This window comes from Chionomys nivalis, chromosome 4 (genome assembly GCF_950005125.1).
Source record: "Chionomys nivalis chromosome 4, mChiNiv1.1, whole genome shotgun sequence".
NCBI classification, from domain to species: Eukaryota; Metazoa; Chordata; class Mammalia; order Rodentia; family Cricetidae; genus Chionomys; species Chionomys nivalis.
Genome location: NC_080089.1, coordinates 81,563,476 through 81,581,424, shown reverse-complemented (window position 1 = coordinate 81,581,424; position 17,949 = coordinate 81,563,476). Strand labels below are relative to the sequence as shown.

At 41.3% G+C, this 17,949-nt stretch overlaps 1 protein-coding gene across 4 annotated transcripts in view; it reads left to right on the top strand.

The window, feature by feature from the left end:
• The first annotated feature begins 256 nt into the window (after window positions 1-256).
• The window catches only part of Hmgn3 (high mobility group nucleosomal binding domain 3), a 40,798-nt gene continuing 23,105 nt past the window's right edge, over window positions 257-17,949 (top strand). For all 4 annotated transcript variants that reach the window (XM_057768783.1, XM_057768781.1, XM_057768779.1 and 1 more), the window contains exon 1: window positions 257-441. In XM_057768783.1, coding sequence (XP_057624766.1) covers window positions 427-441 — 15 coding nt within the window. In that variant the 5' untranslated portion in view covers window positions 257-426. The remainder of the gene's footprint in view (window positions 442-17,949) is intronic.

Sequence of the window (17,949 nt, the reverse complement as noted above, 5' to 3'; positions counted from 1 at the left end):
ATTCTGCTCTAATCCAAAGAAGGCGCGTGAAGCAATGAAACTCCAAGATAGTGGCCTGAAGCCTACTAGTTCAACTGGGCATGCTCAGTCGCCAGGCAGATTTTTTTTTTTTTTTTCTTTTCTTTTTTTCCCAGTGAAGTAGAAACTACAACTGCGCGTACTGGGTGAGCGGGGGTGGGCGTGCCCTCGTGGAATTTAGAACGTTCCCTCAGCCAATGGGGCCTCGCGACCGGCTGGCGGGGCTCGCCATTGGGGGACCAGGATGCGAGCGAGTGGAGCGCCGGGGGAGGAAGCGGAGGTGCAGGTCGGAGAGGCCGGGCTAGCCGAGCCCATTGCAGGAGCAGCTGCAGCAGCTAGGCAACATCCAGCGGCGTGCCAGGCGGCCCAGCCCGTTGCTTTACTTTTTGCTGCACCAACGTAGTCATTATGCCGAAGAGAAAGGTAAGTCCTGCTGGAAAAAAAAACTGATCGCAGGCCCTCGAGTGTGCTCGGAGCAAGCCCCCGGCGTTGCGATGGACGTAGCGATGCGCCTAGTAACTCAGGCACTGGGCACCGCTGCTGCCCGTTCCTTTTTCAGATGCCTGTTGCAGACCTCGCTGTTCCCGCACCGAGCTCCGAGTGTTACTTTCCCTCCAGGGTCGTGTCCTCCCCTCTCCATCAACTCCTGGCTGGAATGGTTTCCACCTCTTGTCAGCAGCAGCCAGGGCCAGTGTCCATCCCCCTCGCTGGAGTTTCCTCTTGGCAAACTCCAGGTTGTTCCAGGGTGGAGGGAAAACAACTGGAAGAGGCTCCCAGGTCAGGGAAATCAAAAAACGGTGGAAAGAGTCTGAGGAGCCAGGCGGGGTCAGGAGTGTCCCCCGGGCCATGCCCAGTGGGAGCGATGCGGGCGGAAGGCCGGGAGAGGGAAAGCCATGTTTCCCTACGCCAGCCCTGCTGCGCCGTGGACCCGTATGTACCCACTCCGGTGTCGGTGTCAATCACCGGCCGCGAGGGCGGGCGGGGCAGTGCGCAGCGCGGGGTAGGCGGCGAGGAAGGGGGCTGGTGCCAAGCACACCGACCCTGGCCAAGGTCAGGGGCCACCAAAGCCCTGACCGCTATCCCATCCACCACGCCACGCTTGGACGGGCCGGAAACCGGGGTCATTTTAGTGTCTTTTCTGCCCCTTGTGGGTTGTGTCCCCTTCCGCGGAGGGACATCACGAGCCACACGTGGGGTCACACAGCTTCTCAGGGTGGGGCTTCGACTTGTCATTGGACTGGTAAAGGAAGGGCAGATTTTTTTAACCCTCACTGAGAGAACCGGTGTGTGAGAATTGATTTCTAAAAACAAAACAAAACAAACAAACTAACAAACAAACAAAAACCTGCCCCAAAGCCACCTGCCCAAAGGATCTAAGTCAACCAGTGTGGCCATTAAAGTTGGAACTTGATTCAGATAATGCCCCGCTTTCCCCCAAGACTGCAATGATTTGTGTGTGTGGCTACATTATTTAAAACTATCGAAGTCTTAAATTTTTAGAAGCTTTTGCTTTCTTATATATTGTCACTGGAATTTGATTGTAAACGCTTCCACTCCTTTCAAATTTATTTTTATTACATTCATTTATTTTGTGTGTGCTGGGGACGCACTGGCACCCACATGTCAGTAGTAGATTCTCTTCTGCCATGTGGCTTGTGGGTTGTGGGAATCGATAGCAAGAGTCTTTACTCCTTGAGCCATCTCCCCAGCCTAGGCATCTCCATTCTTTAAAAGAAAATCAATCATATTAATTAGAAGGTCTTTCTTAGAGTTTAATGAGAACCTACCCAGTGTCTCATGCTGGGTGGAGTCTGCTGTGCATTATCTCATTGAATCCTCCTAACCACACAACTATTTTAGAATCATTGAGCAGGGTCTGAAGTCGGATTGCCCAACATTTCATTAGCCATTGGTTTATAGTGGGGCTGCCATCCATCCAAAGGTCTTATTGGCCACCATGGACAACTCTTCTCTTCCTTTAGAGATGGGTAGGGACCAGGAGAGTTTAGGAAATCTAGAGCCTTGTAGTTGAAGAAGCTCGTGGCATGCTGAGTAAGAGCTCTTGAGTCTCGTTGTTCAAGCTTCATTTGATGGCAGCATTGTTTTTCCAGCACTGTTGTACTAGAATGATGTCACTGTTTGCAGCCTTTTATCTGAGGTTAGTGACGAGCTGGGAATTCTAGCGGAATCAGAGGAACTAATTATCAAGACATGAGTTACAGAGGGAGTTGAGGCTAACTCTTTTCCTGGGGATTACTAACACGTTTGGTAAGCAGCAGGTCACATACACCCTTTATGAATAATGGCTCCTGGTTTGATGGAACTTTTCCTTGATCAGGGGCCACTGATGGTGAAACCGTCGCTCTTATTTTCTGTCACTATCCATCTCGAAAGGAAAAGGGAAGAAAAGAATGGAGGAGAAACTGGCTTTGTGTTTTACCTCTTTGAAAGGCAGGGACCCTTTATGGAGTTAGCTAATACTCAGTCCTTCAACTAGGGGCAAACGGGGTCCTTCATTAACAAGTCTTTTTAATGCTATCTGGAGGCCAAACACCTGATTTGCTACCTGAGCAGGAGCAGCCACACAGATCACATGGCTGTGATAGCCATGCCACCTAGTCATCAAGCCTTAGTGGAGTCTTGGAGTTGCTTGGAACTGACCTTAGAAACCACTGTCCCCAGGTGAAGCCTGCACAGCTGTGCAAGAAAGGGACTGCAGACAATCCACGCACAGGCCTTAGAGGTCTATAAAGCCAGGTGATTGCCGAAGGATTTGCATACTATAATCACCATATTTCCTTGTCTAAAAAACTACCTATTCTGCTTTGTAAATTAAATTGTGTCTGCATGCGCATGTAGATGTGCACACACACATACATACACACATGTCACATGGGTGGAAGTCAGAGCTCAAAGTTGGCTACCTACCTCTATTCCTTTCAGTCTTTGACCGAGCCTCGACCTCGTTGATTTGGCTAGACTGACTCTCACTACCTCTCCAGCACTAGAATTATGGACACACAGGCATCTGACTTTTATGTGTGTGCTGGGAATAAAAACCCATGCTTGAGGGGCAGGCACTTGGCTCACTGAGCCATTTCCCCAACCTGGTGATCAGGTTTAAAAGTCCCACATCGTGGTCCTTGGACCTCCCACAGGGCAGGGAAACCTGCTTGCACTGTGGGCTGAGGAGGGAGGAGGACTTGATTGGGGGAGGGGGGGAATGGAAGGTGGTGGCGGGGAAGAGGCAGAAATCTTTAATAATTAAATAAATTAATTAATAAAAAATAAAATAAAAGTCCCACATCATATTATCCTTGCCATCTCTGCTCCATGTTTCACTGTTTCATAGAGATGTTACTTAGCAGACTTCTACATCCTGCAGATCAAGAAGCAGTACTAAAATCAGTGAAAACATCTGAAGACCTAGCACTGTCTAAATATTGTAGGGACAGTTTGTTCTTCAGGAGCTTATATTTAATTCAATGAAGTGATGAGATTAGCAGACAGAAAAAGAGTTGACTGACATTTGGGCTTTTAGAGGTTACAGAATGTGCTGTTCAGATTGAAAGACCAAGGATAGATAAGAAGACAGGTTGAATTTGGGCTGGTTGGTCTTGAAAGTGTAGGTAGGACTCAAGGTAAAATTCAGCATCATTTTCTGTTAGCAGGCGTTTGGCTGCCTCTTCTTATTATACCCTAACACAATTAGGCCTCAGCTATACAACTTCAAGGCCACAATAGCATCTATATTATTATAAACTATTCTTAAGATACTTCTTTGTAAGTTTTACACACACACACACAGAGTTTGTTTATTAGTGGCATTAAACCAATTTTTAAATGACCGCAATTTATTTTAATTTAAGCAGTGCAACCCTTAACCCTTAACACTGTAATGTCTTTCTAATATGTAAATGAAGTTAAAAATTTCTAAGATTTAAATTTAATAATTTAAATTATTAAATTATAATTGTATATTAAATTATACAATTATATTATTGTATTATAATATTGTATTATACAATGAGTGGTGAGTGAGCAAACTCTCACGGACTCAGGTGGTGGTGGGACAATGACTGACTGAGTTCTAGACTATTCTGCCCTGACAGCCACAAATGCCAGCAGAGGTCATGTTGTGATCTCATGTTCTATACAGAAGCGTTACCAGCAAGGCCTGGATTCACTCCTGGCCTGGTCAACAAGCCCATTCTCATATCCATTTTGTTTCTGATTCCTTAACCCTACATTTGCTGTGTCTGACACATCATGCCAGAAGTTGTCTAGTACAGTATTGTCCACAAAGTGGACCTAGTATGCACAGTGATCTCTTTCCAGAAAGGAAAGTCTGCCGATTCCTTACCATATCAGCTGTAGGAGTTCCCTGGTGGCATTTTTCAGGTCACTTTTGTGTACTATCATATCATCTGTAAATAATGGCACTTTGACTTCTTTCTTTTCAATCTGTAGGTCCTTGATCTCTTTCAGTTGTCTTATTGCTCTAGCTAGGACTTCATGTACTATATTGAATAGTTATGGAGAGAATGAACTTTATTTTGTTCTTGATTTTAGTGGAACTGCTTTGAGTTTCTCCCCATTTATTTTGATGTTAGCTATAGGCTTGCTGTAGATTAACTTTACTATGTTCATGTTTGTCTCTTGTATTCCTACTCTCTCCTGGACTTTTGTCATGAATAGGTGCTAGATTTTGTCAAAGACCTTTTCTGCATCTAATGAGATGATCTTGTGGTTTGTGTCTTTCTGTTTGTTTATATGGTAGATTGCATTTACTGATTTTTTTGTACATTGTATGCATATCCCTGCATTTCTGAGATAAAGCCTACTTGATCATGAATGGTCTTTTTGATATGTTCTTGGATTTGGTTTGCAAGTATTTTGTTGAGTATTATTGTATCTATGTTCATAGGGGAAACTGGTCTGCAGTTCTCTTTGTTGAGTCTTTTTGTGGTTTGGACATCAGAGTAACTGTGGCCTCATAAAATGAATTGGGTAATCTTCCTTTTGCTCCTATTTTGTGGAATAATTTGAGGAGTATTGATGTTAACTCTTCTTTAAAAGTCTGATAGAACTCTGTGCTAAAACCATCTGGTACTTGACTTTTTTGATTGGGAGAGTTTTATGTAATGACTGTTTCTGTTTCACTAGGGGTTTTATGTCTGTTTAAATTGTTCATCTGATCTTGATTTGACTTTGGTAAAATTAAGAAAATTATCAATTTCTTTTAAATTTCCAATTTTGTGGAGTACTGGTTTTTAAAGTATGTCTTTATGATTCTCTGGATTTCATCGGTGTCTGTTATGTCCACCTTTTTGTTCCTGATTTTATTAATTTGGATATTTTTTCTCCATCTTTTGGTTAGTTTGGAAAAGGATTTGTCTCTTTTGTTGATTTTCTCAAAGAACCACTTTTTGTTTCATTGATTCTTTGTAGTGCCCTCTTTGTTTCTATTTTATTGGTTTCAGCCCTCAGTTTGGTTATTTCTTGCCATCTATTTCTTCTCTTGAGTGAGCTTGCTTCTTTTGGTTCTAGAGCTTTAGGCGTACTAGTATGAGATCTCTCCAAATGTGTGTGTGTGTGTGTGTGTGTGTGTGTGTAAGCATTTAGCTCTATGAATGATTTTCATTGTGTCCCCTAAGTTTGGATATGTTGTGTATTCATTTTCATTGAATTCTAAAAAGTCTTTAATTTATTTCTTATTTCTGTCTTGACCCATTTTTCATTCAGTAGACAGTTGTTTCTTTTCAATGCATTTGTAAGCTTTCTGTTATTTCTGTTGTTGTTTATATCCTGGTTTTTGTTTTAGTTTTGTTTTTGAGACAGGGTTTCTCTGTGTAGCTTTATAGCCTGTTCTGGAACTTGCTCTGTAGACCAGACTAGCCTTGAACTCACAGAGAGCCGACTGTCTCTGCCTCCCAAGTGATGGGACCAAAAGTGTGTGCCACTGCTGCCCAACAATTTCCACTTTAATTCTTGGTGGTCTGATAGGATAAAGGGGGTTATTTCAATTTTCTTGTATCTATTGAGTTTTTTTTTTTTTTTGTATCCAAGTATGTGGTCAGTTTTGGAGAAAGTGCTAAAAAGAATGTATAGTCTTTTGTGTTTGGGTGAAATGCTCGATAAATATCTGTTAAGTTCATTTGTTTTATGATGTCTGTAGGCTCCAGTATTTCTCTGTTTAGTTTTTGTCTGGATGACCTGTTGGTTGGTGAAACTGGGGTATTGAAGTCTCCCACTGTCAGTGTGTAAGGGTCAATATGCTATTTTCTCTATTTCTTTTACAAAAGTGGGTGCCCTTGTAATTGGGGCATAGAGGTTAAGAATTGTAATGTCATCTTAGTGGATTTTTCCTTTGATGAGTATGAAGTGTCCTTCCTCATCTCTTTTGATTAGTTTTGGTTTGAAGTCTATTTTACTAGATATTAGAATGGCTATACCAGCTTGCCTCTTAGGTTCATTTGTTTGAGATACCTTTTTTTAAGAGCCTATTCAGGCTCTTCTGGCTTTTAGAGTCTCCCTTGAGAAGTGGGGTGTAATTCTGATCAGTCTGCCTTTATATTTCCTTGCACTTTTTCCCTTACAGCTCTTAGTATTCTTTCTCTGTTTTGTGTGTTTAGTGTTTTGATTGTTATATGGGAAAGAACTTTCTTTTCTGGTCCAATCTGTTATTCTGTAAGCTTCTTGTACCTTATAAGCATGTCCTTCTTTAGGTTAGGAAAATTTTCTTATGATTTTGTTGAAAATATTTTCTAGGCCTTTGAACTGGGATTCTCCTTCTATTCCTAATACTCTTAGGTTTGGTCTTTTCATTAGTGTTCCAGATTTCCTGGATGTTTTGTGTCAGGAATTTTTTAGAGTTAACATTTTCTTTAACCAATGTATCCATTTCTTCTATTGTATCTTCAGTGCCTGAGATTCTCTCTTCCATCTCTTGTATTCTCTTGGTGATGCTTGCATCTGTAATTCCAATTTGCTTACCTAGGTTTTCCATTTCCAGAATTCCCCCAGTTTGTGTTTTGTTTATTGCTTCTATTTCCATTTTCAGGTCTTGAACAGTTTTATTCATTTCCTTTAACTGTTTGTTTGTTTGTCGACTTTCTTTGAGGGATTTATTCCTTTTTTCCCATTGTTTGTGTTTTCTTGGCTTTCTTCAAGGGATTTATTCATTTTATCAAATTATTCATTTGTGCTTTCCTGTATTTCTTTAAGGGATTTATTGATTTCCTCTTTAAGTACCTCCATCCTCTTCATATAGTTGATTTTAAGGTCTTTTTCTTATGCTTCAGCTATATTGGACTATTCAGGGCCTGCTGTGATAGGATAGCGGGGCTCTAGTGGAGACATATTGCCTTGGCTGTTATTGATTGTGTTCTGAGGCTGGCATCTAGGCATCTGGGCTTGGGGTGATTCTAGGTCTCAGTACTGATTTCTGGGTTTGTCTCTGTTGGGTGGGTGGATTTCCAGAGAATGTAGTGGTTGTGTGTTGCCATTTTCCTGGCCTGCTAGGCTGGTGTGTTCACTAGGAATGCCTGCTGGTGTTAGGGGCTAGGATGCAGGGATGAGTGAGGTAGAGAGGTGAGGAGGGGGTGGTCTGTGGGATCCACATGAGGTGTGGACAAGGAGGAAGGGAGGCTGCAGCTGCTATTCTGTTGTGGAGCTATGGATGACCCTAAGGATTGGGTCTGGGTGAATAAAGAAAAGTGGAGATCTGCCCATCCATCGTTAGAGCAGCTCACTTGGTCTTTTGGAAGATACAGCCTATGGTTGAGCAAGGGATGTCCACCCAAGTTGAGGACTGGGCCAAAGCCCGGGAGGAAGGGGGGAGGTCAAGAGGGTGTGATTTATGGATTCCATAGGAGGTGTGTGGTGGGAGCTGTAGCTGCTGTTCTCTTGGTGTACTAGGGGTGACTCTGAGGATTGGGTCTGGGGGAACAGAGAGCTACTTTGAGATTTTAATTTGAGATTTTTTTGTTTTTTAAGGTTTTTTTTTTTCTTTAATGGAAGAGCCCAATAGCATCGAATATGGAATGAGAGAGGCATAATTAGCAGTACTCAAGGTTTCAAAGTGTGTTTTTCAAAAGACTGTCACTTATTATAACAACAAAGATGGAGACTATAGATAAAATATTGATAAATTTGGCTACATATGGATAAATATTTCAATGTGGGAAAATTACTAAAAATTTAAAATTTGTGAATTAAAAAAAAACAGGAAAAATATCTGTACCAAGTAGCACTGAAACGAAGAGGTTTGCTATGTCTCGCATGTCTTTATAGAGATGATAGGTATTGTTATAGGAAAAACATGCTCAAATGAAGGTAGTCACTCTGAGGGCTGTAACTACTCTTGCAAAGAACCTGAGTTCGGTTCCTAGCACCAGTGTCTGGCAGCTCACAACTGTATTTCCAACTCCAGGGAATCTTATGCCTTCTTCTGGCCTCTATGGGCATCTGCACCCAATATGCACACACAACACAGCTTAAAAAATAAGTAAGTCTTTAAAAATATTTACATGTACTAGAAATCAGAGATATGTGTATGTTTGTAATTGACAAGATGTGGTTTTCTTTAAATGATCAGACTAAAAGAAGCACGATTCCCTCCTGATGAAGCATTACAGATTCCTTATACAAAAATTTATTGAAATTGGTTTCCTCCCCATTCATCTGGAGGGCACAACTCAGTGACTTTTCAGTGAATTACAGAGCCATGCAACCGTTCCCATTATCCAGTTTCGAAGCTCAAAAAGATACCCTACAAAAAAGCACGCTAACTCCCACCGTCACTGGGCTGCTCTTTTTTCTTCCTATAGTTGACTTTTCTGGAAATTTCATATAAAAGAAACTTACAGTTTATAGTGCTTTGTTTCTGACTTGTGTCCTGTTTTTGAGATTCCTATGTGTGGTAGTATGCACCATGCTCCATTGCTTTATTGTCTGTTCATACTCCACTGTACGGATCCACTGCCTTCTTGCTCGTTTCTTCAAAAGGTGAAAAGCATTCAGATTGTCTCAACTTTTGTCCACTATAGATAATTCTGCATATATTTGTGTATAAGTCATTGCATTGATAGATAATTTTTAATCATAATTTTTATCTTGGCAATATTTCAGGGAGTGGAAATGGAGTGTTCCTTTGCACACATACTTTGTACTATGCAGGTGTTTGCTTATGCATTTTAACTTAAAGCCTCATGAGCTTTAACTTACATTTCTATAGCCAGCGATGATGACCATCTATTCGTGTGTGTGTGTGTGTGTGTGTGTGTGTTTTCCTGGAGTGCCGCAGATCAAAACCAGGGTCTTGTATATGCTCATGTTCTGCTTCTGAGCAGCAATGCCTGTTCAGATGTTTTTGTCCATTCTTAAATTGGGTTGTGTCTCAGTTTGCTTTTTATTTCTATGATAAAACCCCATGACCAAAAGCAGCTGGGGGAAGGGTTATTTGGTTTATAGGTCACAGTCCTTCATCAGGAGACGCCAAGACATGAGCTCATGGCAGGACTGAAGAAGAGACCACTGAGGAATTACTGGCGATCTTCCCACAGCTTGGTTGCTTTTTATACCCACATCAGTCATTAGTCAGTGCGGACTTGCCCCACAGACTTGTCTAGAAGCTGGTCTATGGAAGCGTCTTCTAACTTCAGGGTTCCTCTTCCCATACGGCTCTAGATTGTGTCAGATTGACACACACACAAGCTCAGGTTGTTTATCATCATATAGACTTGTAAGAATTTTTATGTATTCAAGTTCAATTTTTGGTTTGGTTTGCTTTGGGTTTTTTCCAGACAAGGATTTTCTGTGTAGTGTTGTGTGAGAGGGCCTGCTTTTGGTCCCAGCCGCCCTGCTAGCTTACACCCGAAATAATCACACAGAAATTGTATTAATTAAATTACTGGCTGGTCTATTACCTCTAGCCTCTTATTGGCTAACTCTCACATCTTGATTTAACCCATTTCTAATAATCTGTATCACCACTTGACTGTGGCTTACCAGCATGAGTCTAACCAGCATCTGTCTCGGGTAGGAGAACCATGACATTTGTCACACTGTCCTTCCCAGAATTCTGTTCTGTCTTCCCTGCCTACCTGAGTTCTGCCCTATCAACTAGGCCAAGGCAGTTTCTTTAATAACCAATGAAAGCAACACAAATACAGAAGGACCTCCGACAGTGTAGCCCTGGCTATCCTGGAACTCTCTCCATAGAGCAGGCTGACCTCAAACTCACAGGAAGCCTCCTGCATCTGCCTCCTGAGTGTTAGAATTAAAGGCATGTGCCACCACCGCATGGCTAAGAATTTTTATATATTCAAAATATAAGGTCTTTATCAGGTATGTGGTTCTTAGATATTTGCTGCCTCCTTAGGTTGTAAGGCTTGACAGTAGATGCCTTTCCCAGGGAGCTGTCTGGCTAACCCTGCCCTGACAGACACCTTTCCCCTGGAGTTGTCTGGTGAACCCTGTCCTCTTACTTTTTCAAGGTTTTTGTCTAACACCTTGTATCTAAATCAACATGGTTATTTGATTATTTTTTTAAATTAACTTTGTTTTTGAAATCCTTCTAATTTTACTGAGCCATAAAATCCCTTATTTCCCCAGAGCACCAAACAGAGGTACTATACATGTTTCTTGAACAAGTGGGTCAATTAATTGTTTTTAAGGGAGGAAAATAGATAAATTTAATTATTTCAGACTGGGGGGGGGAAGATGCTTAATGTGATGCTCGTATTCATTGTTTTCTGGCCATGTGATTTGGTGCGGTTTACCTAGCCCCTCCTTCCTTACCATCTTTATCATTTTCTAGGGCTCGGTTTCCTAGTGTGTAAGGCCAGGATAATAATATATTCTGCCTCACTGTGAATTAATTGAGCTGGTGAGAGTACTTAGCTGGCATGGGGGGGGCAGTCATCACTGAGATGGTGGTAGTACTTAGTACAGTGTCTGGATGGAGGGGCAGTCATCACTGAGATGCTGATAGTACTTAATACAGTGTCAGGATGAGGGGACAGTCATCACTGAGATGCTGATAGTACTTAATACAGTGTCAGGATGGGGGGCAGTCATCACTGAGATGCTGATAGTACTTAATACAGTGTCTGGATGGGGGGGCAGTCATCACTGAGATGGTGAGAGTACTTAGTACAGTGTCAGGATGAGGGGACAGTTATCACTGAGATGGTGAGAGTGTTTAACACAGTGCTGGCATAGCCAGAAGAGTCAAACATGGGTATCATCAAAATGATGAAAATTTAATTATTAATAAAACCGTAATGAAATAATGGGCATGTCATCAACCCAGACTTCCATTTTGGGGGCGGGAGGGGCGAATGGCAGCTGACATAGATAAGGAGCAATCAGTTCTCACTGTAGATGGCTGATTAACTGGAGTTAGTGGTGGATGTCCAATCACCAAATCACAAATGCGTGGGTCTAAAAACATAAGCTTTAATCTTGGACATTCTCCTATGGTTGCCTTTTCTCACAGAAGAAAATATCCAAAATATATCTATATAATTAAGTTTATATTTAAATTTTTAATTTATAATTAAAAATCCCTTAGCATTCAGTTAAATAACCCTCTCCCCTCTATATTTCTATCTTAAAATGCTGTGTTTATTGACACCAAAGTTAAATAGGTTCTGCTTTCCTGTAGGATGCAGTTTGGCAATGGTTACTGAAATAATTGCCATCTAGACTGTCTGCTTTCACAGTACCTAGTATGTTGAAATGTGCCGTTGGTCTCCTGAGTAATTTAAAAATCAGTGTTGAGCATAAACAAAATCAAAATGTTGAGGTTTTTTTTTTCACCAGCTACTTATTTATTGCTCATTTCACTGTCTTGGAAGAGTTCACTCCAGTCCCTCTGTAGTTGCGAGTGAAGGTGTTTATTGAGTCCCGGCCTCTTACATCTTATGGGCATGCTCAGGAGCCCTGTAGGTGCATGCTTGGCCACACATGCAGCAAGTGATGCATCTATTCAGAAATGGGGAAACAAAGAAAACGACTTCTATCTTCAAAATGGGTTCCAACATTTAATATTTTAGGAGGAATTGATATCAGTAATTAGCATGAGCATATATATCATTGCTCACATTTAAATAACTAACTAGCATTATTGGATGTTGTATGTCTAGTCGTTTTAGATTTGAGCTATGTATTTTATGCTCTCTGGGCTCTTTAGTTATGAAGCTGTGTTATTAGAATAAATACATAGAAGAGGTGCTGTACTGCAGTTTTATAAACAGCACAAATGTTTACTGTGGCTGTGACATTCTGGGGACTTCTGTGAGTCAGGTCCTTTTCTTTCACATTGCTTTTGTAAACATAAACCCCTCAACCATTCAGTCAGGTCCTTTCGTGTCCACTGTACACAGTGAAGCACCAGAGACTGACATTTCTCTCAAGTCCTTGTAAACTGTGACTTCATTCCTACAGGTCTGGCTCCGGAGACTGCGACCTCAGGCACAGAAAGGGAGTATCAGGATTCAATGAAGTGAGGGTCTCATCTGGGTCACACAGATAGACAACGAGAGGACCAACATTTTAACCCAGAAATTGGAAATTTCTCACATCTGTTTATTTCCAATAACTTCAGCTTTTAAAATGAAAATGTACACCAAGGGGTTTAAAAATGAAATGATAATTAAATTGCATAAATAATTTATTGCTTATTTGTTTGAAATATTATATTTACTAAATCCACGCTGTTGCCATCACTTCTAGGCACCAGTCATAGAAAGTTAATAGCCAAGCTGTGATTATCTCTGCCTGAGCAAAAGGCTTGCTGCAGAGTCCAGGCCTGAGCTTGGGGGAGAAAACACATCATCATCAAACTGAGATATTTCGTAACGATTGGTCCATAAGTAGAGGTATACACAAGATAAACACACACACACACAGACACACACACACACTTCCCCACCAGTGTATTGGTTTCTTTTTATTTTCTCATATTCTACAATAAACTGATTTTGTATGTCCAAGATACACTGCTTGTGCCTTAGTTTGTTATATGTAGCTAGAGAGGTTTTTCTCTGTAGCTAGGAACATGAAAATACACTTGATTACTTTCCACTGGAGTCTGAGATTGCGGTATGAAGTAAAGCACCATTACTTAGATGTTGGATTTAGAAAATGGAAAGGTATTTTTAGTTTTAGAACGTACCAAATAATAGATTAATCCCTATGAAAATCTGTTAGACCTAGATAGAACTGGATGGATTTTTATTCTAATTTTTCTGGATTACCATTGCAGTAATAACAAACATAAATTTAAAAATAGATAAAGTAATATTGCTTTTGAATTATGTAATTAAATGACCACACATACACAAAGAAATACAAACTTTATACTGAAACATGTTTATTTTTTTTTATCTTTTTTCTTTCCTTTTGAGGTATAAGTTATACTTTTAAAAACACTTCATTTTATTACTAATATTATTATGGGGAAATGCCCCAACCTCTATGTGGACCTCAGAGAACAATTTTATGTTGGTTCTCTCCACCTTTACATGGGCTCTGGAGATCAGATTCACATCCTCGGGCAAGCCAGTTAAGCACCTTTACCCATTGAGCCATCTTGCCGGCCCCAGTCCCTTGCTGCTGCTGCTGCTGCTGCTGCTGCTGCTGCTGCTGCTGCTGCTGCTGCTGCTGCTGCTGCTGCTGCTGCTGCTGATGATGATGATGATGATGATGATGATGATGATGATGATGCCTCTGTTTCTGCTTCTGCTTTTGTTGCTTTTTTCTTTCTCCTCCTTTTCTTCTCTTTCTCCTCCTCCCCATCCTCCTCCTCCCACTCCTTCTTCTTTGAAATCTTCATTTTCAGCACAATTTTTAAATTCTGTAGGGAGCCATGAATACTAGACCTTGTTTCTCATTTATGTACTGATGGGGTTTAATTAAGATCTGAGGGGTAAGAAATCTACTCACAACGGGAATCGTCTGTCCATGTGTCTTTAGTCTTCTCTGTATCCTTATTCTTCCTTGTTCTCCTGTTCCACATTGTTCTTAGTTCTACAAACATTCCCAGTCATATATATCCTTAAAACCAGCAATTCCCCAGCCCTAGCAGGTTCCAGGACCAGAATTCTTTCGCCCCATAGGAAATCCGATAAGGGCTTTCACACTCACAGGTGTAGACCGTGGGAGTGGCTAGTACATATCCGGTGAACTTCTTAATGGAGAAAGTTAGTTAAGAAAAGAATTAAATCATCGGGGGATTTTTAGGGGGTAAGATTAGTGCACTACATTACTAGGTGATAGATAAAAAAGCTAAAAGATTTATTTTCAGTAAATTATGAATAGGGAACGGATTGTTTTTTTAAAATCAACACACCACTACTTTTCTCCCAGCAAGCATAGAGGCTAGCAGGTAATCAGGCAACCTATATAGTCAGGGAGAAGCTGATGGTTCTTGATCAGATAGCACAAACACAAGACACTGCAGTTTCTATGGGTCTAGGTCTGGAGTTAGACTTACTGCTCTAAGCTAAGATCCAGGCCTCTAAATTAGCAGCTCGAGGCTATGCTGTTATCAGCCATTCTGGTCGTGGGTGTTGTATGAGTCTTTCTCTGGGTTGCAGTTAATTCTCCCTTCTGCTGTCCTTGAGAGTCCTGAACTAAAATCATCAGTGAAATGAGGTGAAAATGAGCATAAGGAGTTAAAAATCTTTGGAGTGGGGTAAAACCAGAGCAGCAGCTTGGGCAGGCAGTAATTCTATGTCCTTGGAGATCTGTGACTATCTTAAATGGGAAGTTCTTTACCTAAACACTGACCAAATGCCTTCTGATAAAGATAATTGTGGGAAGGCAGATCTCTGCACTTACCTAAGAGAGAGGAACAAGGCCTGGAAGTGGGTAACTGTTCTAAACTAGGGAATTAATTCCCAAACATGTAACAGAAAAGACTTCAGGTACAGCGAAAAATATACAGCAAAAAACAGCCACTTTATTCACAAAGCGATAACGCGAAAAAGCCTTGCCTTTTGGTTTAGCCTTTACCAGATCCCTCGGTTCTGGTAAGTCACTTGTGAAAAGATGGCTGAGCAATTACTGTATAATGTTGCAGCTTTCAGCAATGTACTAAAGACGTGAGGTGATCAGAATGTTTTAGAGATGGCCTCTGGAGGAGCAGGGCAACATCCCCATGTGATACTAGCACTCTGGCAGCAGATGCCTGAGAATACCAAGCTCAAGACCTGCCAGGGTGTCATTGAAACAATAGCTCACAAAACAACAACAAAGCTCCCAACAAAACCCCTCCTTTCTTCTCCATTTCTGTGTATGAGCAATATGTAGAGTTTTTAAACCACATGTTGCAGTCTGGTTTTGCTTTATTACCTCCCAACAGCACATTTAATTTTATAATTCTTCTAAATCATGTACAGATTTCATCATAGTTAACTGATATTTAAAAAAAATAAATGGGAGATCATATTTGCTTACTATTTTCTAGGAGTTGGTTCATGTCTGGGCAAAGGAGAAAAGAGTTGACTATCTAGTAGTAACATCTCTGAGGGCCCTGACGTAAGCATTGAAAGATTGCCACTCTACCTGGACAAGGCTGCCTGACCTCTTGGAACCTTTAGTCAGCCTTAAGATGGAAATAGTGATGGAGACCGTTTGGTTGGCAATGCTGAGAGGATCAAACACAACAACAGAGCAAAAGCGTATCAAAGCTGTAAAGTGCTCTAAGATGACAGGGCCGTGCAGGGGGTGTGGCTCAGTCAGCGGAGTGCTTACGTGGTATGCATGAAGCCCTGTGTTCAGTCCCCAGCACTGCATAAACTAGACATAGTGGTACACGTCTGTAATCCCAGCACTCTGGAAGTGGAGGTGGAAGGATTAAAAGTTCAATGTCATCCTCAGCTACATAGGAGTTCAAGGCCAGCTTGCAACACAGGAGAGCTTACCTCAAAAAAAAAAAAAAAAAAAAAAAAAAAAAAAAAAAAAAAAAAAAAAAAAAAAAAAAAAAACAAGCAAAAAGGGATGATTTACTGCCTTTTTTTAAGCTATCATAGTGAGGTTTTATAAAAGAAAGGTTATTATCTGTATATATGATCATTAAATCTGAGCATTTGGAAGGTGGACCCAGGAGCATCAGTAGTTCAAGGCCAGACTTGCAATACCTTGAGTTCAAGGCCAGCCTGAGAGTCTCAAACAAAAACGTGGACACCTCAACAGCTATGTTTTGTTGGGGTACCGTTTGTTGTTATCTCAGGAAGCTGCGCCTGGAGGGCAGATGGAAATGTCTGTGATATATCACGTGTTCCTTGATTAGGCTGTATTTGAATTGTTTTCCTGAGAGCTCTTTGCTATCTGCATCCCAGGCTGGTAGCCATTTTGAATGCAGCTTCTTTGAACAATGAATATGCTATTAAGAATATGAGACCTGAATCAGTCCGCCTGCATCTTGATCCCAGCAAGACTCCCAAACAGAATCATCTTGAACAAGTCACTACTATCCTCTGGCATTAAATTCTCATCTGTAACATGGCTGTAATACTGTTTCACCAGCCTCGTGAGACTGTGGTGAAAACCGAGCCATTTGATCATTGCTTTGGACTCCACCATCATCCTCTGCACTGCCGTCCTCAATCTTTCCTGTGTGCTCAGTACCCCTGTAGTGTGTAGGACTTGTCTGCAGTGTAGCCAGCAAGTGAGCCACTAAGTCAGGTCTCTCTTTGTTGTACTAGTGAATAAATGTATATACAGCATGAGCCAGCCTAGAATCCAGACTTCTAATTTAGGCAAGAGCTTTCTCCATCATCCCGTACACACAAAACTAGAAATATCAGAAAGGGTAACCTTGGACAAAGAGACCACAGATAAAAAAGGTGTAGAATATTCTAAGTTATTTCTTTTGTATCGAGATATATATATTTAAACTCATGAAATTGACTATGCATTCATGAAAAAGGTATTTGTTTCTTTTTGGTTATCATTCATGTTTTGTTATTTATAAAATGTTTTTACCTTCCAAGAGAGCTTAGAAGATGGGTGTTTAGTTCATCCAGGCTTCTGAACAGATAAACAGAGTTCTTTCTCAGCTACTTTGAGGAAGACATGCTATCCTGCTGTGACCTTAATCACCGTGGGTAGCTGAAGCACAGGCAGGGGAAGAGGTGACAGAACTTGATGTGGGTTTGATCATTAATGATCTGAATGTGGTCCCTCGGTTCCGAGTGTAGAGTATCTCATGGTGACTGTACAAAGAAGCCTAGTGCCAGGCTGGGAAGATAGCTCCGTTATAAACTGTTTGCCCTGCAAGCGCAAGACAGTCTCCCCAGGACCCACGAAAATCCAGGCACACCACTGTGTGTCTGCAGTCCTGGCGTTCCTATGGAGAGATAGAGGCAGAAGCCAGGCACAAGCAGACCATCTCAGACCAGGCAGAAGGCAAGGGCCAACCCCTGATGTTGTCCCTTTGACTTTGATGTGTACCATGGCACATGTGCTGACATCCCCACACATACGACAGGTGCACATGTGCACTCACGTAAACACGAGCGTGCACACACACGTGCACATACACACACATGAAGATTACAAATAAAATAAAAAGGAGTACAGCTGCTTGGGAGTGTCTCAGACTTGGAGCTACAGAATGAACGAAAACAACCACAACAACATTAAACATAAAGTCTTGTGGCTTTGAACAAAACTTCAGTGTATTTTATGTCATAGAAAATTATTTCATTTCAGGAATGTTCTTGTTATTTAAGAAATTTTGTACCGGTTTTATTGCTAGTACCCTCATTTGTGGGGTAAATGATCTGGTGTCAGTTAGTCTATGTAAGTGTTTGCTGAGGCAAACAGGGTGAGAGATAGGCACCTGTCAGCCTTTCTCTTCATCGCTTATTTCCATTTTAAAGCTCCGGAATGGCTTTCCACTGCATTCCAGTTCTA